General features: G+C 32.9%; 1 protein-coding gene across 2 annotated transcripts in view; it reads left to right on the forward strand.

The window, feature by feature from the left end:
• Positions 1-14606, forward strand: part of LOC108978561 (alpha-tocopherol transfer protein-like) — a 23187-nt gene extending 8581 nt beyond the window's left edge. The window contains exons 2-8 of one of the 2 annotated variants that reach the window (XM_018948905.1): positions 12334-12564; positions 13091-13182; positions 13299-13452; positions 13539-13597; positions 13672-13917; positions 13990-14140; positions 14236-14282. In XM_018948905.1, coding sequence (XP_018804450.1) covers positions 12378-12564; positions 13091-13182; positions 13299-13452; positions 13539-13597; positions 13672-13917; positions 13990-14140; positions 14236-14282 — 936 coding nt within the window. In that variant the 5' untranslated portion in view covers positions 12334-12377. Of the gene's footprint in view, positions 1-12333; positions 12565-13090; positions 13183-13298; positions 13453-13538; positions 13598-13671; positions 13918-13989; positions 14141-14235 lie in introns of those variants that run through there. The other variant, XM_018948904.1, reaches the window with a different exon arrangement.
• Positions 14607-21300: the final 6694 nt, after the last annotated feature.

Genomic DNA, 21300 nt, shown 5'->3' on the forward strand with positions numbered 1-21300 from the left:
GGAAAATCATACTCTTTCATGAAAATATACAAATTTTGAAATAAAAATTTATTTATTAAATATCTTTCAAATCTTTTAAAATTATTTAGTTACATGTTTTGTACAAACTTCATTTTGTACGAAATATTTTAAACAGCAAATACACAAATATTGTTTTCTTTGTCAAATAACTTAATTTTTTAAGAAAATAATGCATTGAGCCCATTATATTAGTAATAAACAATTTAAATGATATTTTTATTTACAGCTAAAACATATTTTTTACTAATGTTATATATAACAATTACATATACACATACATATCATCATATAAAACGCAAAACAAAAAAAAAAAAAAAAAAAATCGGAAATCGCTGTCAAATATAATAACCAATAAATAACCATTTTATAAACAAAACTTAAATTACTTCAATATGAGTTTTTCCTTCGCCTGTAAACCTTTGAGAAGTGATGTTACGTTGTTTTGAATTTTATGTTACCATATATAGGTTTTGATTTCACACAACTAAAATTGGAAATTAAAATTAAAGTAGACAAAGCAGCACTCTCTTTGTATACTACCTTGCTTAATTTTACTTCAAATATCGGAAGAAAAAAATTACATCATATCTCAAAGGTCATTTCATTAACAACAGCAAATATTTTTGCTTGTTTCAACAATTTTAAGCTCAAACTAAAAAAATAAAAACACTAGTAAGCACCAGAAGAGAAAATAAAAAAAATATTGTGTTGCGGCATTTTGCTTATTCAGTCGAGTCAGCAAAAATATTTTTTTTTGTGAAATCAGTGCATTACATTTACTGGTCACGGTCATCTTTTTTGACCGCAAGCACAAAAATTGTTATATTTATTTCATAACTCTTAATGTATTAGCAAATATATCGGCATTTGTACTTGAACGTTATTTTGTGCTGTCTGATCTAGGCTACACATGTCATGATGTACTTGAAATTATCGTTTATTCTTTTTAAAAAATTAACACCTTTTTAGGTGACATTGATTTTGTGTAACCTTACGGTAACAACTGACTGACTAAGCGGTAAAGCTGTTTTATAGCTGATGAAGAGGAAGCTTTGTTCGGCGAATTTTAGCGATTAATTGCACTCACCTTGATGGGGCTTAAAGATTGATGTTTAAATAAATAGTAAAAATAGTAAACGAGCTGAATAGTTTTTTTATTTCATATAAATGGGAAATGATGAATTTGTTGGTTATTGTTAAGCTTTTTAGCCAAATATTAGGGTGGTACAATTTGAATGACGAAACTTTGTAAAAAAAAAATACTGCAATGCATGATTTACCAGAAAACATTAGGAAATATTAGAAATGAAATTAATATTACATGACAGTATAACCCTAGATTTTTGATGAAGTTATAAGTTCTACATATATTATAGGAAAAAAATCCTATATAGCGAGAAAGCAGGAAGATGGAACCATGTGTAGAAGTTTATGCAACTGAGGAAAGTTTTCTAAACGCCAGAAAAAGTGGAAGTGACCAAAGAGTGATTCGGGAAGCCGAAAAACATCTATTTGCAAGCGAGCTAATGTGAGAAGGTGAATCATAGGGGTTGTGCGCTTTGCGTGGGACCCGCCACGCAATAAGCACCTCCAATGAAAGAAGCGATAAAACATAACAAACATGATACATCGCTTAGCTTGCTGGCCTAAACTCCAGAGCATTTATTTCTTTATCACTACAATACTGTATATCTTTTTTCTACAATTTAATTCGCGTTAAAATTTACGTAGTTTTATATATATATTTTTTTTTTAATTAAGAGTAACTCCCAGAGTTTTTAAGTTCTGCAATAATATTTTAAGTGATTAAAATTTGAATTCCCGCATCAAAATGTTTTTTTATGAACTGACCGATCTATTGACAGTTGGATTAAGTTCTTTAGCAGCCAAAAATGTTTACCAGTTTTATTTTAATTAGTGATCAATGTAACGAGCTGCCTCGATTAACATATTATATATTCTTCTATTTGCCGGTATAGGCTACAAAAGTTTTCCTGTGAAAGTTAATTCAATACCATTACCTGTAGGACCCGATTTCTTTTACATGTCCACCACTGGCACGGTTGCAGAAGTTCAGACACTAAACCCAATTTTCGACGGTTTCCAAGCGTAAATCGGCCGTTACTGTTGCAATTTCACGTTCGATATTCGTACGAAGTTCATCAATCTTCGCTGGCTTATTGACATAGACCATAGACTTGACCTAGCGTAACAGAAAATAGTCTAATGGGGTCATATCGCATGACCGAGGCGATCAATTGACTGGGCCATTTCGTGAGATAACACGTTCATATAACATATTGTCAATGACGCTGACGGCCCATAAACCGCAGCAAACCGTAAATTTTTCAGGATGCAATGATACCTCATGGAGTACATGTGGATTACTGCCTAACCTATAACTCATATTTTGATTATTGAGGAAGCCATTTAGCCTGAAGATGATTTTTCGATGAAAATTCGGTTTATTTTCAAGTTGTTGCTCAGCCCGGTTCTCGGACATATACGAATCTGGTGAGCAAGCGGCTCTCAATTCAATAAGGATGTAAGCCAAGATCTTTTAGCAAAATTCGTCATGGGAGAGACTGATTTGAGTCTTGCTCAATTGATGCGCTAGCGGCAGCAATATTCTCGATACTACGGGCACTTCTATGTCTCACTGGCACGGGAACATTTTGTATTGCTCCTGTGGATTCAATTTTTTTTTGGATAGACGCTCAATTGTTGATCTGTGCTCTTAAACTCCGAATTTCGGTAGTAAATTTTAATAATTTCAACTCATTGTTGGCTTGTATATTTTGCTATGATGAAATGGCAAACCTTCCTGAATAGAAGAGTTGTCCCTATCGGTCTACTTAGGCAGCGTCGTTTTGAAGAATCCCTATTATCAAGAAGTAGCTCATTTGTCAGACGCGTTGATATCTTACCACTATATCATAGAGCTTCCATACAAGCTCACTGATAAAAATCATTTTCATATATGAAAAACATTTTTATTTGTCGAGGTGTTGGATCATCGTAATAATGTCTGAAATGCCGCCATACGGCTGATCGAGCTAACTTAAGCCGTTGCATGAAAAGCACTTTTATTTGTCAAGGTATCTTCATAAAACAGACAAATAAAAAGATAAAATTCAAGTTATTACGAAGAAAAATTACCTGTTGCAGCAAAGAAAAATCTAAATAAAAAATTAAAAATATTTAACACTTCTGTAAACTTAGTTTTATTAACAAATTTAATTGCATTTTGCATACTTTCATTAGAAGTTAGGACATGGAAAATAACGCTAATTTACATGCATATGTGCAAATACATACATACACATGTGAAGTAACATTTTAGAATTTAACTTTATCTAATTGTCTATCACTTGATATATTATACGCTTCATTTCGTAATTGCCGCTTCAAGAGCAAATTAAATTTTGCTTATATAATTATTGTATAGTATATATTAGTATGTATATAATGTGTCTTAATATTTATTACTCTTCACTTAGTGTCTATTGCTGTCAACTTCTCTCTTTCATTACTGCTTTGTCGACCTTGACTTTTACCTTTAAAAATTTAAAAGTCATCTAACTCATATCAAAAACAACTCAATCAACAAAAAACGTACAAATTAATACATAACAGCAACAACAATACAGCGCAGTACACATTGAAATATTAATCAAAAACTATCTGCTAAATTTATTAATGATCGAAGTACCTTACGGCGTTAAGCACCGTGCATGCGATCATACACACATACATACATATGTGAATATCCATTTCGATGTGTCTAGTACAAGTTTTCTGACACATTTTCGTTTGCCTAGTGCAATCGTCTGTCCGACGGTTACCAGGTAGATAATTGTTCAAAGAAAGTTGAGGCATTTAGAGTGAAATTATGTCTTTGAAAAAGTCTTCTTTTGGATTTTAATACTTATATCCAATGGGAAGCACACATTTGGCGACCTTTAACTGAAAATTTAGAAGAATTCGGAGATAACCTCTTTAGGAAGAGAAAATTCCTTATTGGTCTGAAATATCGCGGTCGAATGATGTAAAGGTATTAAATCTAGATAAAAACTATGTCAAAACAAGAAAAAACGTTAACTTCGGTTGCACCGAAGCTAAATACCCTTCACAGGTGCATTTCTGTTAGTAACTATGTGTTCAGTTTTTATGGAAGCTATATGCTATAGTAATCCGTTCTGAACAAGTTTCAGATCATTCAGTTTGTATGACAGCTATATGATATAGTGGTCCGATATCGGCAGTTCCGACAAATGAGCAGCTTCTTGAAGAGAAAATGACGTTTGCAAAATTTCAAAACGATATCTTAAAAGCTGTGACAGACAGACAGAGGGACAGAGGGACATAGCTCGACATACTGATCATTTATATATATACTTTATAGGGTCTCCGATCCTTCCTTCTGGGTGTTACAAACTTCGTGACAAACTTAATATACCCTGTTCAGGGTATAAAAATTGGTCACTAAGCTAATCGACCGGCTCAAAGCGTGAAATTATTTGCTCACCGAAGTACGCTCTCAATAAATCCATTGATTGATGCAATGTGTGGGAAGTGACATCATCTTGCTGAAACCAAAAGTTCGCGAGATCATGAGCTTCAATTTCAGGCATAAAATAGTCGGTTATATTAACGCAATAATGGTCAGAAAAATTTTTGAAGAAATATGATTCTACCGATCCACAAACCATACCAAACCGTTGGTTTTTTTTTTATGAAATGGCAGCTCTTGAATCTCTTCAGTTTTCTCTTCGTCTCAAATGCGACAATTTTTCTTGTTTATAACTCATTGAGTCGGAAATTGGCCTCATCGCTGAACAAAATTTGGCTCGAAAACGTTGGGACGTTGGATCTTCTTGGAACTTTTCAAGAGCCCATAGAGCAAAGCGATATCGCTTGGGAAGCGGCTTCAGTTCTTGCACAAGCTTTATTTTGTAAGATTTCAATTTAAGATCTCGACGTAAAATCGTCATTTCATATGTCAGTCCGAGTACTGACGTCGGTCGACTATATTATAGGGGATGGTGTTGCGACATGAACAATCTACTCGGAGATTGTAGCGTTGTCTTAGAAAACAAGCTATGCCAAATATCGTGTGTATAACTTGTCAAATAAAAAAAATTAATCATACAGAACTGGTGTTTGATCGTTAATTTTGTATGGCAACTATATACTATACTGCTCCGATAAGAACAGTCTCGAAAAGTGAAACTTCTTGGAAAGAAAACATATGAAAAAAATTCAGATCGGTGTCTCAAAAACCGTGGGAGTTCGCATATATACATACAGCTCGAAACGATGATCATTAATATAAGTATATACTTTATAGAGTCTTCGAGATTTCCTTATGTGTATTATAGACCTTGTGACAAACTTAATATACTCTGTTTAAAGTATAAAAATAAGAAAGAGTATGACAAAAATATATCCAATTGTCATACCTGTGCAACCTGCCAAAAAATAGCTGAAGCATGCACTTGCCCCACAGTCGACGACACTAAATTGGGAGCTTTGAAAATCATTTGCATGCTGTAGGTTACAAACCTTTGTTAGAACATTACCTAATTCCTAGTCAATTGAAATCAAAACCAATCAAAATAAGTTTGCCTATGTTTTTTGTTTGTTTATGGCTTCTGGGCAGACGCAGCGACTGGAAGTGATTCAGTGCGTGCTGGCTTGAGTGTGCACAAAGTTGTTGACCGTTGACGTTGCTTTGTGTTTGTTATTATTATTTCATTTTACTTTTTGCATAAAATGTATATAAATAAACGAAGTGGCTGAGTAGTAACGTGATAGCGAAGACAAAGAAAATAATAAATTAATTAAAACAAAAATCGAATGTGAATATGTATCGATGGTGCGAATTTTGTAGTTGTTTACCGAGCTGCTTGAAATTCTTTAAATTTTGAAGTGACAAAGTTCAATTTGAGTAAACACTGTGATATATTTGTATATAGTATAAGAAAATATAATGTGTGTAACTAAAACAGCATTGATTAAGCGATTTCGCTATCTTTGCGTGCACCTGTGTGCAAAATGCTTTGTTACCGTGTGATAAGATACCGTTATACAGCTGTTAAAAGCGAATATTAGGTAATTTTTTTTCTTGAAGCTATAAACAGTTATGAAGAAAGTAACTTTATTTGGCGACCCGAATTGTATTTTAATTTAAAACGTAATTTACGTCCGATTATTAATTTTTGAAGCGTGTTAATTAACACTCACTACCAATATATACGTATATAGACTCTTAATTGCTATATATGTATGTAGGTATTAAAATTATTTATAAATAGTCATTTATGTGTGTTTGTCTCTATGTCCATTTAGCGATTTCGGCCTACGTCCGCATTTTGTACCTTCTCTTTTGGCTATGGTAGTCTATTGGCATTGATAATGACTTCCTATATCTATCTTGTGTATGGGACAATTTCTGAAAACAAGTTTGCGCCAGTTTTTTATTTAAATTTGTAAGAGTAGATATTTTAGGCTGATTTTTGCATAAAAAGTTGTAAACTTAATTCAATGGCATTGTTTTTGAGTGTGTAGAGCAAAGTTGAATTAAGGGAATTTTTTTTGATAAATTTGCAGTAGAGATGTTCTAAATTGCCAGCCACTGTGAATATTTTTAAAATATAGAATTTAGAGTTGCTTTTTCGTAGAATGATCGTTGTATATTTATCTTCCCATATAATATAATTTCTATATTATAGAACCAGTTTTTTGTGACAGTTAATTTAATCGAAATTTTTGGTGATAAATGAGTTTTTAGAATTCAGAAATCGCATTAAAGTTTTACATTAAAGTAAAAGAAAAAATTAAGAAATAAGAAACAAAAGATCGTTTAATAATCACATATTCATTCCACGTTCGTTTGGACCTTAGGTGCCTATTTTTGCATAAAATGACTCTATAAGAAGTTCTTTCTGCCTTATAGAGTTATTTTATTTGGTGATAATTATTTAACATTTTCTAAATATATTATATTGCAATTTTATATTTTATCTTATGAGAATATTATTTAAAAGGACGCACCTAATGTTGCTACATAGCATAGATATGTATATGTATATCACATAAAATTACATGATTACCTACCCGACCAAAAATTCACAAACAAAATACAAAGCGGTTCATTTCAAAGTCCGGAGTTTGTTTCCTCAGTGCTTTGTTCCGAATATAAACTGCTAAGCCATAAAAACTTAATACCACAAATAAATATTTAGAAAATTTTATGGGTAATTAAATTAAGAACATAAAATTATATATTTTATATGTCTCTGATGAATATATAAAATACAATAAACATAAATTTTTTTAGAATTAAGTAGGCAAAATTAGTAATTATTGTAAACAAAAAAATGAAGCTTAACATTTCAGCAATTAACATTACCACAATTGTATATTGCTTGCTAATCACAATCATTACTATTATTTTGTAATTAGCTAAGCTACTTAAGCAAATAAGCCACAGCAGAGGAGAGCTATGAGTAATCTGAATACTAAATGCAAACCTGTAAACAGTAGTATGAGGAGTAGTAAATAATGTTATTATTGGGCCTTTATTCAAATTTTTTTTTTTTTTATTTAAAATAAAAAAAATTAAATATTTTATTAGATTTTTTTTTGGTATTCTGAAATTTTTGGAAAAAAATATTTTAAACTTGGCTCCACTTTGAATTTATGATACTTCCGACAACGGCTACGCTGATGACTGTAGTTGACGTGAGTTAATATCTTAAATTATTTCGCCTGATTAAATTGATTACTACATGGGAGGATCTATTATTAGGACTAGTGGACAAAATATTTCAAAATTATTTCGTTTAGCTATAAAAATGGGCTGCTGAAACCTATCGATAACTTTTCGATTTATTCTTAATCACTTTGGCATGGAAACTATTTCAGACTGTTGAGGGCACAATAAACTTTTGATCCTGATGCAATCCACATTTATTTATCTTATATCAGATTATAAATCGCTAGTAGTAGCTTTTGACTTTTTTCACTCTAAAAAGTACTATGCCTCTAAAAAGAACACTTTCTTTAATATAATATTACATATATAATATAATGATATATAATAAATGATATATTATCACAAAGCAATGAACGTATTTTATTAAACAGCAATAAGCACTATACAGAGAAAAACACTATCTATGCTGGTTCATAACGTCAGAGTCGCAATATTAGAGAAAATTTAAGGTTTGTGATAGAATCCGTTTTCTATATAAAAAAAGTTGTTAAAGAAGCAATTACAGTTCTCTAAAAGTTGAAAGGCATGAAAACCCTGATTCCAAGACCAATTATAAAACTTGCTCTAAAGTAATCTAGAGGAAATGTGCTGATTAGAACCGTATAAAGTCCATAACTTGTTTAATGGCACTGAAGGTCTTACTGCACATAGCAAGTGTATGGCCGTATAAGCTCTCAGTTTCAGATCATCTGGGTAGGCATGGGAGGGAAGGATTCTCTGGAGAAGAGGGGCAGTGAGTCTTTTACGGATGGATTAACATTTGCGGAGAGGTCTGGTAGGGGAGTACACTTTCGTAAACTTTTCATCAGTTCTAGTTTTAAGATACTTGGTCATTGCAATGTCTTCTAAGCGGACGTGGCTGCCATATATTTTGCAGTGGTGATGATGGAAAAAGTTTAAGTGGACACTGTCCGATCGGGATTCATAGCCGTAGGATTAAGTATCTTACCTGATGTCACCTACATCAATTGTTGGAAAGAAGATTGGTTAGAATAATCTCAACACTTCCATCCCTAATGCCCCGTTTTTTCAGACTAAGACAAGAACAGCTCGGATCTCATACTTTTAGACGTCCATGTGAAATAGCGGAAATATAAATAAAACAAACAGATTTATGATAGGCTCAGGACGTTTTTACGAATAGCTGAAGTCCAACTACGGGAGTTTTTCGTTTTGGCATCACAAATAACTGTATATAAGAGTCTAAGTGTGTTCAATGGTGAAAGATCTATCTAACCTAACCGAAACTAACCTTGCAGTGAAATCGAAAGATATAGTCGATTAGCAGAATTAATACAATAATAGTTATTTAAACTCTCTTAACATTGTTCCTAGAATATAATGCTATATATTTTATGCTGTTAATGCGCCATGTGGTATAGTTAAACCCACTACAGTTTTATACTTTGTCCAATTCGCTTAAAAGTCATAGGCCCCTTTAAACAATGAGACGTTTATAAATCAAGCTATGAACATTTGCAACTCTTTGTCTGCCTTGACATTTGTCGCTTATTATTGTGAGCGCTTTCTAAATCCTCTGCGTCATTTGTTTTAAAGTGCATTAAAAGTATGTACATATGTGTTTATGTATGTATGTCAGCTCTTTTTATCACTTTAATTATGCGCACTTTAGAAAACAAGCACATCGAGTGAAAATTGACAAAAAAGTGAACCGAGAAATTGCCATCTATAAAAAATAAAATAAAATTATACTTAAGATGCAGATTTGGGCAATTAAAAATCTCTTTATAGTCATTTATATGAACATATGTATGTAGCTGCAGGTAGACAGGTGTGTATGAGAGTATAATTTACCGGCGCGCAGAGCACGTAAGAAGCACATTCGTTTTTTATCTACTTACATATGTACATGCATTAGTATGGATATGTTTTTTTATTACATAATTCTATAAAATGTATGAAATAAATTAATATTTAATATAATATGTAATACAATCATGAATTTAAATTCTCAATTAAATGCCATTTGCTGCACCGATATTGGATACATACCGACACACTTCGGCGGCTACTCATAAATATTCCCGTTTGACTTTATAATTTTCTGCGCTCGAACGGACAATTAAAAATGTTGACAGCCTCTAATCGCAATGTTGACGATAACTTAAATATATAGTATATATAATTAGTATTTACGTTTAACAATATTTAATGCTTTTGAGCACCACTGGCTGGCTGCGGTTTTATAGAAACCAAGTGTTTAACGTGTAATTGCTATAGTACGATAGTGACTAACTAGAATTGAGTTGTGCGAGGTACAATAATTTGTATACGGTCAACTGAAATATTCCGTTAAGTAGGTTATTTAATGATACAGGGTTTGACCGGAAAATAATAGGACTGAGTCGATTTAAAAAAAAAAAAAATTATTGAACGAATCATTACAATATTTTACAAACTTTCAAAATAGGCTTCTTCTGCGCGATTTTCAAGCCTTGAAAGCCAAGGTGCATGCTGCTTGGATCCCCTCTACCGTCGGAAGATTGCCTCTTTGTCGCAGGTCTCCCAGCACGGTCTTCAACAGCGACCTCTTCCCGATCCTACAAAAAGGCTTGACCGAAACACCGCACTTCTTGCTAAAGCAACAAGCCTGCTTGATAATATCAAACGTCTCTGTCGCAGATTTACCGAGTTTTACACAAAATTTAATCGCTTACTTCTGCTCTAACGAACAGTGTATTTTCCGTTTGCACCACTTACAGAAAAACGTCGCGCGAAAATGTTTGTCCTGACTCTCCAGGTGCTCGGAGACAACTGACCAGCCGCTCGTTTTATAGTTAGGAACGCCCTTTACCGAAAATCCATTAAAGGTTCAAATCTAGAGCTAAAAACTGGCACCAAACTCATTAACCCATTAATACACTACCATGAATCAGCTAGCATAGGCTATATGAACCATCCTGTAGAATACTGTAGAGCTCTATGTGATGTTCCATAATTTTTCCACCTTCGTTAGTACAGTTTTGATAAGAATTGAGATATTTTTGTACATCTAACATAGATCCAATGTGTGTTGATCCACAATTGAATCATTTTCGACTTACTTTCGACTGTATTGAGAGTTCTTAAACATCTCTCTAATAAATCCGATTCGATAAATATTTATACCCTGAACAGGATATATTGCCATGAAGTCTTTAATACCTAGAAAAAAGCTTCGGGATCCTACATGGTATTATATATATATAATACTAATGTCTGTCCGTTTGTATAAATATCTGAACCAGTCTCACTGTTTTTGAGCTATCGATCTGAAATTTAGCACATCGCTTTTGAAATAGGTACTTGTATGGATTTTTTTTTATTTGACAAGATATCTTCGAAATTTTGCATGGATTAGAGTCCTATAAGCGATTTAATCTCCGAATAATATTTTCATATTAGAACACTAAGTCATATATGTACATATGTAGTTGCAATAGAAACCGATCGAACAAAATTAAGTTCTTGTATGGAAACTTTTTTAATTGTGAGGGATATTCTAGCTTTGGAGAAACCAAAATAAACGTTATTTCTTGCTTTTTTCCTAAATTGGTCCAACTTTTTAATGTTCATTTAAAATTAGATGGCGTTGCCATGGGCATCATCCAACGGGGGGTTTCTTTTCCGAGGCTGTTTTCGAAGCGGTATCTACGCCAATAAAGAAGAAGAAGTTAGATCGCCACATGTCAATTAGTGTATGCTTGAGATTGAGATCTGTATGCTTACGACACGAACACTTTGTCAGGGAAGCTTTATAGATTGAATCAATAGATTCATTGTGAGTTCCCCGAGGTGGATTTTTCAGTTTCGAAATGCATGTGAAGTCTGCTAATTCACGATCCAAAGATAAATTTTGTGTTACGCTGAATTCTTCGCACGAATATACGTATATAAATACTCCAACAGATTGAGCTTGAAACGTATTAAATTATACACAAACAGTGCCGTATGTTGGATTGATTTATAGTTGTTGCAGTTTCAATTCCAATGCGGTAATTTGAGTGCAAATATTACAAATGTTTATCTTCTCTGAGAATATCAATATTATCAGCGAGGTGTGTGGCAGCGCATAAAACTTGAACAGAATTTATTGACAGGTGAATTAATTAAATTTTTGCATAAGAATATTTGAATGAAATCATTAAAATTTTTCAAGTGCTTCTCAATACTCATAAAAATAAAATGAATCCTTATGCAAATTCTACAAATTATATGGAATACTTGTATATTGGCGTTGCCTGTTGCGCTTGTTCTATTATTTAATTGTCTGCTTTGTTTTGATTAAATTGTCAATTACAGGTAATACAAACTATATGTAGATTACATATGGTTATGTATCTCTACTGAAAGTGAATTTATTGCGATCTTACTGAATTATAATTTGTATGTAATTAAGTATAAATTTTATAGGGTGGCTTATTGCTTGTATTGGAGTTACTCTTAAAAATATTTATTATAAACTAAGAACATATAATCCAGTTTATATCTAACTAATTAATTGATTATCGACCGATTTCTTTCACTTGCAGTTACTTAATTTGACTAGCACAAACACTACAAATTTGCCCGCATAATGGTCAAGGCCGAGAGCATAAAGTACGACGACAATCAAGTGCCGTACATCGATTTGGGTACAGCAATTATACGTATGGAGAAAGAAGAAGCACCAGAATGGGCTTTGGAGAAAGCGCGTCAGGAATTACGTGAATTGCCGGAAATAATGGAACCTGCTATTAAAAAGTTACGTGAGTTAATTGAAGGTAAGTATCAACAAAGCTTCCGTGAAAGCTTTTTTGCGTTAATCTTATTTACTGAAATCAAAGCTTTCATAACTTTTTGAAATTTCTGTGAAAGCTTTGCTACACAATATTTGTAGAAAGCTTAAGTAAAGTCATTTAAACAACTTTGAAAGCAAAAATAAAATAGATAAACTCTTTTTAAAGTTTCATTTAAAGCTTTACTGAATAATACTTAAATAATATTTAAAAAGTATCCGAAAGCTCATACATAAATATTTACTATGTTAAATATTTTCTAGTACAAATTTTTGCATACTTAAGTAAAAGTTTTCACTATTATTCAAATTTTTATGAAAGTTTAAACTTACATGAAAGCTCTTATAAAAAACTCCTATATCCAAATTTAAAACCTTAGGTGAAAGCTCTGATAAAAAATCTATCTGCTCTCAAAACTAAAAATAATTTTTGAATATTGTTAAAAAACAAATTTTTTATAGAATAGCTTTGAAAGCTTTTTTATTTTCTCCCATTTTTAATATTTTAACAGAGGAAAAACACTTAAAGCTGCCTTTGGATGATGAATATATGAAAATGTTCCTGCGTCCATGCCATTACTATCCAGAGTCGGCGATGAAAAGGGTAAGTGGGGCCGTAAATAATAAATAATAAAAAATATGGTCGCGTGACATCTAACTTTAACATGGTATACCTAAGCCAATATTTTTATAAAACATTTGCGTCTCTTTTATCCACAGCTCAAGAACTTCTATCACATGAAATCGAAATATGGCGCTCCCTGTGAGAATATTGTGCCCAGTAAATTGCGTAATGTTTTCGAAGAGGACATTTTGGCATTGTTTCCCAACAGAGATCAACATGGACGTCGAATTCTCGCCATTGAAGCAGGAAGTGAGTTGGCAACATAAGTTGACTTAAGCAAATAATGCTGATTTTTAGAATTGTCTTAAAAAATATAAATATTTTTAATTTTACAGAGAAATGGAAACCCTCTCGTGCTCCACTGGTCGATCTATTCCGCACAATACAACTAACAGTAAGTTTCTTTACTTACCTTAATTCAAATATTGATCTTAAAATGTTCGCATATTTCTTCATATCTCCTACTAGGTCTTGGGCTCCATGGCTGAACCGCTTTCACAAATCTGTGGCGCTATAGTCATTATCGATATGGAAGGCCTACCCATGAGCCATGTTATGCAGTTTACACCATCTTTTGCTGCCATGTTGCTGGACTATGTGCAAGAATGCATTTGTATGCGTCTCAAGGCGGTGCATATTGTAAATAATTCCTATATATTCAATATGTTATTTGCTATCTTCAAGCCGTTCATACGCGAAAAGCTAAGGAAGCGGGTAAGGCATTAATGAAAACAACTAAATTTATTATTATTATTTTTTATTAAATTGCGGCTTCTTTGTTTTTAGATTTTCTTCCATGGTAAGGACTGGAAGTCGCTGACGTCGCATGTCGATAAGAATGCGCTGCCTGTGAAATACGGAGGCACCGGCACTTGGGAACTGCCATCCGGCAAGCTATTGGGTGATTTCTTCGAATGCTACTCAACTGATTACGAATGTAAGACACAGTTGAATGACTGCAAAGCAGACTTGGAATTTGTTTGCAATTTTCTTATATATTTTTTTTATAATATGTTTTATCTTTCTTCGCAGTGGCGGACACTTATGGATTTACGGAAGAGTATCAAAAGAAGAAATAGTGCTCTGTGGTGTTGCCAACTTTCTCAATTTTATATAATCAAAATTTATTTAAAGATTTTTGGTATACTAGTTTTTTGATAGAAATCCTTTCATTTACTTAAATGATAAAATTTTAGTAATTTGTATTTATAATATATGAATTAATAGTTCTTTTTTTATTGCTATTGTGATATTGCAGAATTATTTTAGTCAAACTATGTATGTATTTAAAAAATTTATAATTATTGGTATTGTGTGTGCATATTTTATATTAAAATTTTTTAAATCCACTGCTTGCCCGTATGCACCATAGTACCATAAAATTGACAGCGGAAAAATAGAGACGTGTAAATGTGCAGTCTAGTTAATAGTTGATAAGATTTGTGGTGATGTTAAAATATCAAAAGAAAAAAAACAAGTATATATATGTACATACATATGTATATAAAATAACAAATAAAAAAAAATAATAATAATTTGATTTTCTTGCTTTATTTGTGTCGAATCATGCATGCATCAACATGAATGTTTAGTTTCATAAACATGTTCAAACAATACGTTTAAAACGATATGTACTCACCGCTCTTGTTCGGTATTTGTTGTTTGGCTTTTTTTTATGTCATGCAACATCTGCATTTTTCTCTCACTATTATCACTTTATATTTTATATCACTTTTCTTTTACATTACACTTAAATATTATATTATTTAATATCACAATTTTCACTTCATAGCTATTATATTTAATTATCACTTTTTATTCGAATTTCTTTCGAAGCACTTAATATTATTTACTTTTTTCACTGCGTACTTTTTAATATGATCACTGCCGAATTGCGCGGAGTTGAATGCTTATTCTGCACCTGCTATTGATTTTCGTATGCGCACAATCGGTAAACGCAGCATAATTTGAAACTGACGTTGCCGAAGTAATAGTGCACAAAATATGTGTCATGATAGAAAAAATCACATTATTGCAATAACTGCAGCTGACTTCGGCTCAAATAGTTGCATGATATGTTGGGTTTGCCGATTGAGCACATACGAACAAACAGTTGATCGCTCGTATTGAAGACGAAAGTGCGCAGTTATGAAAAAGTAAATAAAATTAAGTGCTTCGAAAGATATTATAATAAGAAATATTAATTAAATCATGAAAGCAAATGTAGAAATCGTTAAATTTGCAAAAAAAAATATGAATAGTGAAGTGAATAAGTGATAATAAGAAAGTGTAAAGCAAAATTGTTTTCATACGGTAAAAAGTATAAGAAAATTCATAAATTAAAATCGCATGCTATAAAGGGACAACAACAATGAATTTCAAGAGTGGTGAGTACATTAAATTTTAGGACCTTAGTGGTTTGTGTTAATAAATTTCATAATATAGCGAAAAATATCAAGTTTTAAAGAAAATCAAATCGGACCACCAATTTGGTCTATATAATATACTTACATATATATTTATGTATAACTCCAGCATGAGTGTAGCATTAAGAAGTATCAGTGAGATGTACTAGTAGTTTTCAAAAAATTTAAGAATTTTCTCTGTGCTTTAGATGAAAATATTTTTATGGCATAGATTATTTGAAAATATGTTACTTAATATATTTCTACTGTGATTTATTTTCATACATCTCTTTTTATAAATTATTAGTGAAAAAAACATTTCTCTGCTAGGGACCAGAATTTCGCCAAATCAAATATTGTTTTGGAAACTAAAATTTGTTAAATCTTTTTATAGATATCTGTTAAATATCTTGAGAATCGGTTTCGCCCGTTTTCTGCTTTTCTCTATTTTTAGCTAACTTTTAAATTTTTTATTAACGGATTACTATTGTAACGGTTTTTTTTATTTACGCCTAAGATTATGCTATGTTTTTGTGTGAAACTTAAGCAGAGAACGTATAATATCAGCAGAGACCGTTTATCATGATACGTTCTCTGGTAGTGCTTTAATTTGTTGATTGTAAAGTGCTGCCAAGTTCGAAACAAATAGTTCAGACACATGGGAAGAGATTTCAGTAAGGTGATCAGTTCATTATTTTTTATAGGGGACAGTTTATGTTATTACATACTGTGCTCAAAGAAATCTTTTGTGGGAGGGGGTAGTTTGGAGTGATAAGATGGGTTCAAACTGATACGACAGAAAGAGTTGAATGTCTGATAAATAGTATTCAGTAAAAAGTTCACGATGGTTTGTGAGATTTGAACCCGTTTAAGGGAAACAGGACCCCATTATTTCAAGATAGTTTCAGCTAAGTGCGAAAGGAGTTCCCGATTGTGTTATAAAGAGAGAGAAAATAATCAACTCAATTGGCTCAGGGATAGCTACATATATTATTGTATGGAAAACTGAAAAAGTAAAAATGTCCAAAATTTTTCTGTTCCGTTTAAACTTTTTTATTATAAATCTTATAAGACGACCGTTATTTTCAAATGTTTTCAGTACTAATAATATGAGATTGAAGGTATGCACGTCATGTACAATTATAACATAACAACCATTAGCTGTAAAAAGTTATTGATAGCTTCTTAACCCAACTGAATCCTTTATTTGTAGAGCCAAAAGAAATCTGACTTAAGGACATGTGTTTCAATTTTACTAATAAGTAGTAGTTAATAGCTTCTATCGCATATCTCTCTATGAAAGATTTCAAGTACATATCCTGCGGAGATCTATAACTATCTATGTACCTATATATATGTACATATACATATATACATTCATCCTTATTCATTACCTGTATGAGCTAAATAATAAAAGGATTCAAATCATTCATTGCAGCTCGGTGATCATTTCTATTGTTTGAGCATTTTCGTTAATGTTATATTGTTATGCCATTTGACACATAAGAATACGTCACCAGTTTGTGCCCATTTTGTAATATATATGTACATATGTATGGTACATTGTATGTATGTATGAAAACAATAGCTTTGTTCCAATCTCATTGATATTTATTTACTTTGTGTTTATCGCATATGATCGAGAGGGGATTTTGGGTCACGAAATATTAATAAAATGCTATAAAGGATTCACATGTGATTTATGTATATATAAGTATATAAAGGGGAAATCTAAAGGCCTTGGATCGATTTGCTCTCGTTGAAAGAATTATCTTCAATATCTTGTACATATGTATGTACATATGACGCACATGACTGGCTAAATACATAGCTCTTTTTTGGGCATAGCAAATGTTACGCTGATATTTTTTGCCGCCACATCTAGTATATCAAAAATATATATGTATGTACGTACTTAAAAAATTTTTTAATTCCTCAATATCATTTGTTTCGCCTAAGAAATGAGTTGGTTTCATTCTTTTCGTGGACATCCAGATTCAGTGCCTTTTCACACCGCACAATAGTCTATTTTGATGTTAATTCATGTTGTGACGGTCATTGTTTTCATAAATTTTTTTAAAGGTTTGTTATACTTAATTAGTATTCGAATGTTTTCGGAATTTTGTTACAATTTTAAAAGGTTCAGTTCGAAGGCAAAGGCACGTGAACCGGTAAGATCAATCTTTTTATATCCTTACCATCCTATGCCTAGAAATGGACATCGTTTGAGTTTGGTATTTGCAATAATATTCCTTAGTGGAATGTGCCTTTTGCTATGCTCTAGACATTGTTTAGCTACAGATATATGTATGTATGTATATAGTTTTATGCTTTCTTCTCTGCCTCATGCAAAACTTCAAACTTCTGATGAATAACAATATCTCTCCATCATCAGGGGAGACCTTTCCAAAGATTACATATGAAAAAATGCTTAAATATTCTAATCTGCTTTTTTTAATTTTGACAAATCTATTGCCTGGTTCGAAACATAATATGTAGGTATATGTTAAGTTCCAATCATCTACTGGATCTTCTCAAGTGTTGTTCCGGAACGGTACTTATTTTCTAGAGATATGCAGAGTATTTTCATATACGAGGTGTGTTCAAAAGGTCGCGCGAATTTTGACTTTTCGCGGGTTACGTATATTCGAATTTCGAATTTTTTTGGCGTTATGTTGGTACTCATGTCCCTCACTTATGCCGACAAGCTCGGCCATTTTGAATGTTCATTTAATTGTTGACAGCTGCTTTGCTTGCACGTGTTTTGGATCGTCTTCGACTTTTACCTATTCAAAAAAATGGATCAAAGAGCCTGTATCAAATTTTGTGTGAAAAACGAAATTAAGTGCGCGGATGCATTCCGAATGTTGACTGTGGCATGCGGAGAAGCTACCTTGGACCGAAGCAACGTTTACAAAATGTTCTCAGAAGGCCGAGAAGATGTGACAAAAATTGGCTTTTGTACCACGAGAACGCCCCTGCTCACACATCGTTGCTTGTGCGCGACTTTTTGGCCAAAAACAATACACTAATGATGCCGCAGCCACCGTATTCCCCAGATCTGGCCCCCTGTGACTTTTTCTTGTTCCCTAAACTGAAGAGGCGCCTAAACTGAAAGGATGACGTTACGCTTCTCTTGACGAGATAAAGACGGCATCGAAGGTGGAGCTGAAGAAGATAAAAAAAAAAAGATTTTTTGAAGTGCTTCGAAGATTGGAAAAACCGTTGGCTAAAGTGTATAATATCTCATGGGAATTACTTTGAAGGGGACAAAATATATATTCAAGAATAAATAAAAAATTTTTGAAAAAACACAAAATTCCCGATACTTTTTGAACATACATCGTACCTAAGCCTCTTATCATTCAGAAGGCATAAATATTAAAAAGGTAACTTCGATTGGTTTATTATATCAGGTCAATTGAAAAGTCTTCGGCCTACCATAGTAAAAAGCACAGTTTTTGGTAAAATACCATTTTTTTTACTCAACATATAATAGTTCGCTTCAAGGATAATACACTGATGATAGCGACCCTTCAACTTTTCGATATAATTTTTATAGTACGATTTGTTTTTTTTTTTTTTTTGTATCAAAAGAGGCGATCATCCTTTTATTCGACGAAAGTTTCTTCCCAGCGAGCATCCTTCCGATAACGCTTGGTACTAGCGCTGTTGATGGCTCTTCCTTTTTCAATGTAGTCAATAAAATTTACTCCGTACGCATCCCAAAATACAGACGTCATAACGTTGTCTGCCGACTGCTGCGTTCGGTTTTATTATGGGTGAACACTTCACCGAATCATTAACTCGTCGTTGTTTTTGGTCAAAAGTGAGTTTGCACTGGACCCACTTTGCACAGGGCTTTCTCATATCAAAATATTCGTGAATGATGTGATATAATATCTCAAACACTAGGAGACTAGTTAGCATATATACTGACAGACGGACATGGCTAAATTGACTCAGCTCGTCACTGATCCTGATAATTCATATACACTTATGTATATATTTTATATGGTATGGTATTATTCCAAAAAGTTAATGTCCTACTCTAGGCCAATATTCGGATATATAACTGTGACTTTACCTACATTTTGGTTAATCATATCCTTAATACTGGGTACAAAACGTCTTAAGTACATGGCAATTAAATTTTTTTTTTGAAGAGTGGAGCAAGCATTCTCTCAAGGTTGTTGTTGTTGTAAAGGGTTCTGTCGAGTTGACAGTCCTTGACCGGATAAAAATTCCGAGTTCGTTCCGGTTACGTAAACCCGACTGTCGTGGGTCGATCTGGAATCTCTCAAGATCTTAGTTGGCGGCAAGTCGAATCAAGTTTTCAGAGTCTCTCAGTCCTACTGAATTTTAGTTCTTGTTGGACAGGATGTCAAAAAATAATATATTATCACTTAAAACAGGACATTTTTTTTCAAAATTTTCGATTCACGTTTTTTATTGCTCCCTATGTATGCATGTACTACTTATGTATTTACATATGCTACGCATGACTGGCACATAACCCTATATTCGGTATAACGAGTGTTACGTTTATTATTTTGCCGTCTGCGCAACAATTAATACAAGTAAAGCGTTAAAAATCAGTGCAGCAGGTTCTTGTTGCTGGCTTTCTTATTTTTTTTTTTTTTTTACAAATTTTTGTCAATTTAGTTTCAACTTTTTTTTTGTTATAATGATTTCCTTTCAATACATTTCCTCCCCGATGTCGACCTCCTTGAATGCTCAGACTTGTAGCAGTTGTAGTTGTTGTTGCTCGTTCAAGAAGAAAAGAAAGTGGCAACCGTGGGAACGGCAACGTGTGCAACAAACCATTAGAGAGCGCAAATGGAACGGTGACGCAGATGCACATGTGCAGCCACTCAAAAGCAACAACACATCAGCAGCAACAACAATCAATAAAAGCAAATTCCAAAATTAGGAAAGAAAAAAAAAAGTTTGTAAAAAAATACACGGCAGAAAATATCCATGCGATCGCTGGTAATTGCTGCGCCCGCGCACAGATTATGAACGATCGATTTAGGGGTTGGAGCTGTGTTACCCAATATTTATGACTGCCGTTTTATATGGATCAACATTATAGCTTGGAGTGGCCAAACATATACACGCAAACATAAATGCCTGTCTGTTGCACCAGCTTCAAGTAACAATTATCAACCAACAACAACAGCAACAGCGTTGATGACGTTGGTTCGTCGCGTTGTTATTGTGATTTCGGTATTTTTTCTCTTGTCTGCGGCGTTTAATTTGTTGAATGGTTTCAAATTTCATTGGAAAAAATGTCGAAAACTAGTGATTCGACTCATCGCCGTGCTTCCAAGAGGATGTAAAGGTATTGTGTCAGCCGTACATCCTTTGAGGCAATATTTTGGTGCGCGTACACATGAAAGTCTAAAGTACACTGGTGGTCAGACAAAACTTAAGAAACATATTTTTTCTAATAATTACTATTTTCTAAATATATTTCGGAAAACTTGACCTGAATAAGCGGAATTAATGGGTCCAGTTAGAGAAGTATTTCAAATAAGAAGGTGTTTGCATTCGTTGAGATCCCATATTTTCTTTACGAATGATTCGTCGACTGAAATTGTTTTTACCCATTTGTCTCTAAACTCAAACAATATCGTAAATCACCAAGGCAGACTTGAAATTCTTCGAGGTAATTTCATATATGAATTTT

This window comes from Bactrocera latifrons, unplaced genomic scaffold (assembly GCF_001853355.1).
Source record: "Bactrocera latifrons isolate USDA-ARS-PBARC rearing strain unplaced genomic scaffold, ASM185335v1 scaffold_124, whole genome shotgun sequence".
In the NCBI taxonomy this organism is placed as follows: Eukaryota; Metazoa; Arthropoda; class Insecta; order Diptera; family Tephritidae; genus Bactrocera; species Bactrocera latifrons.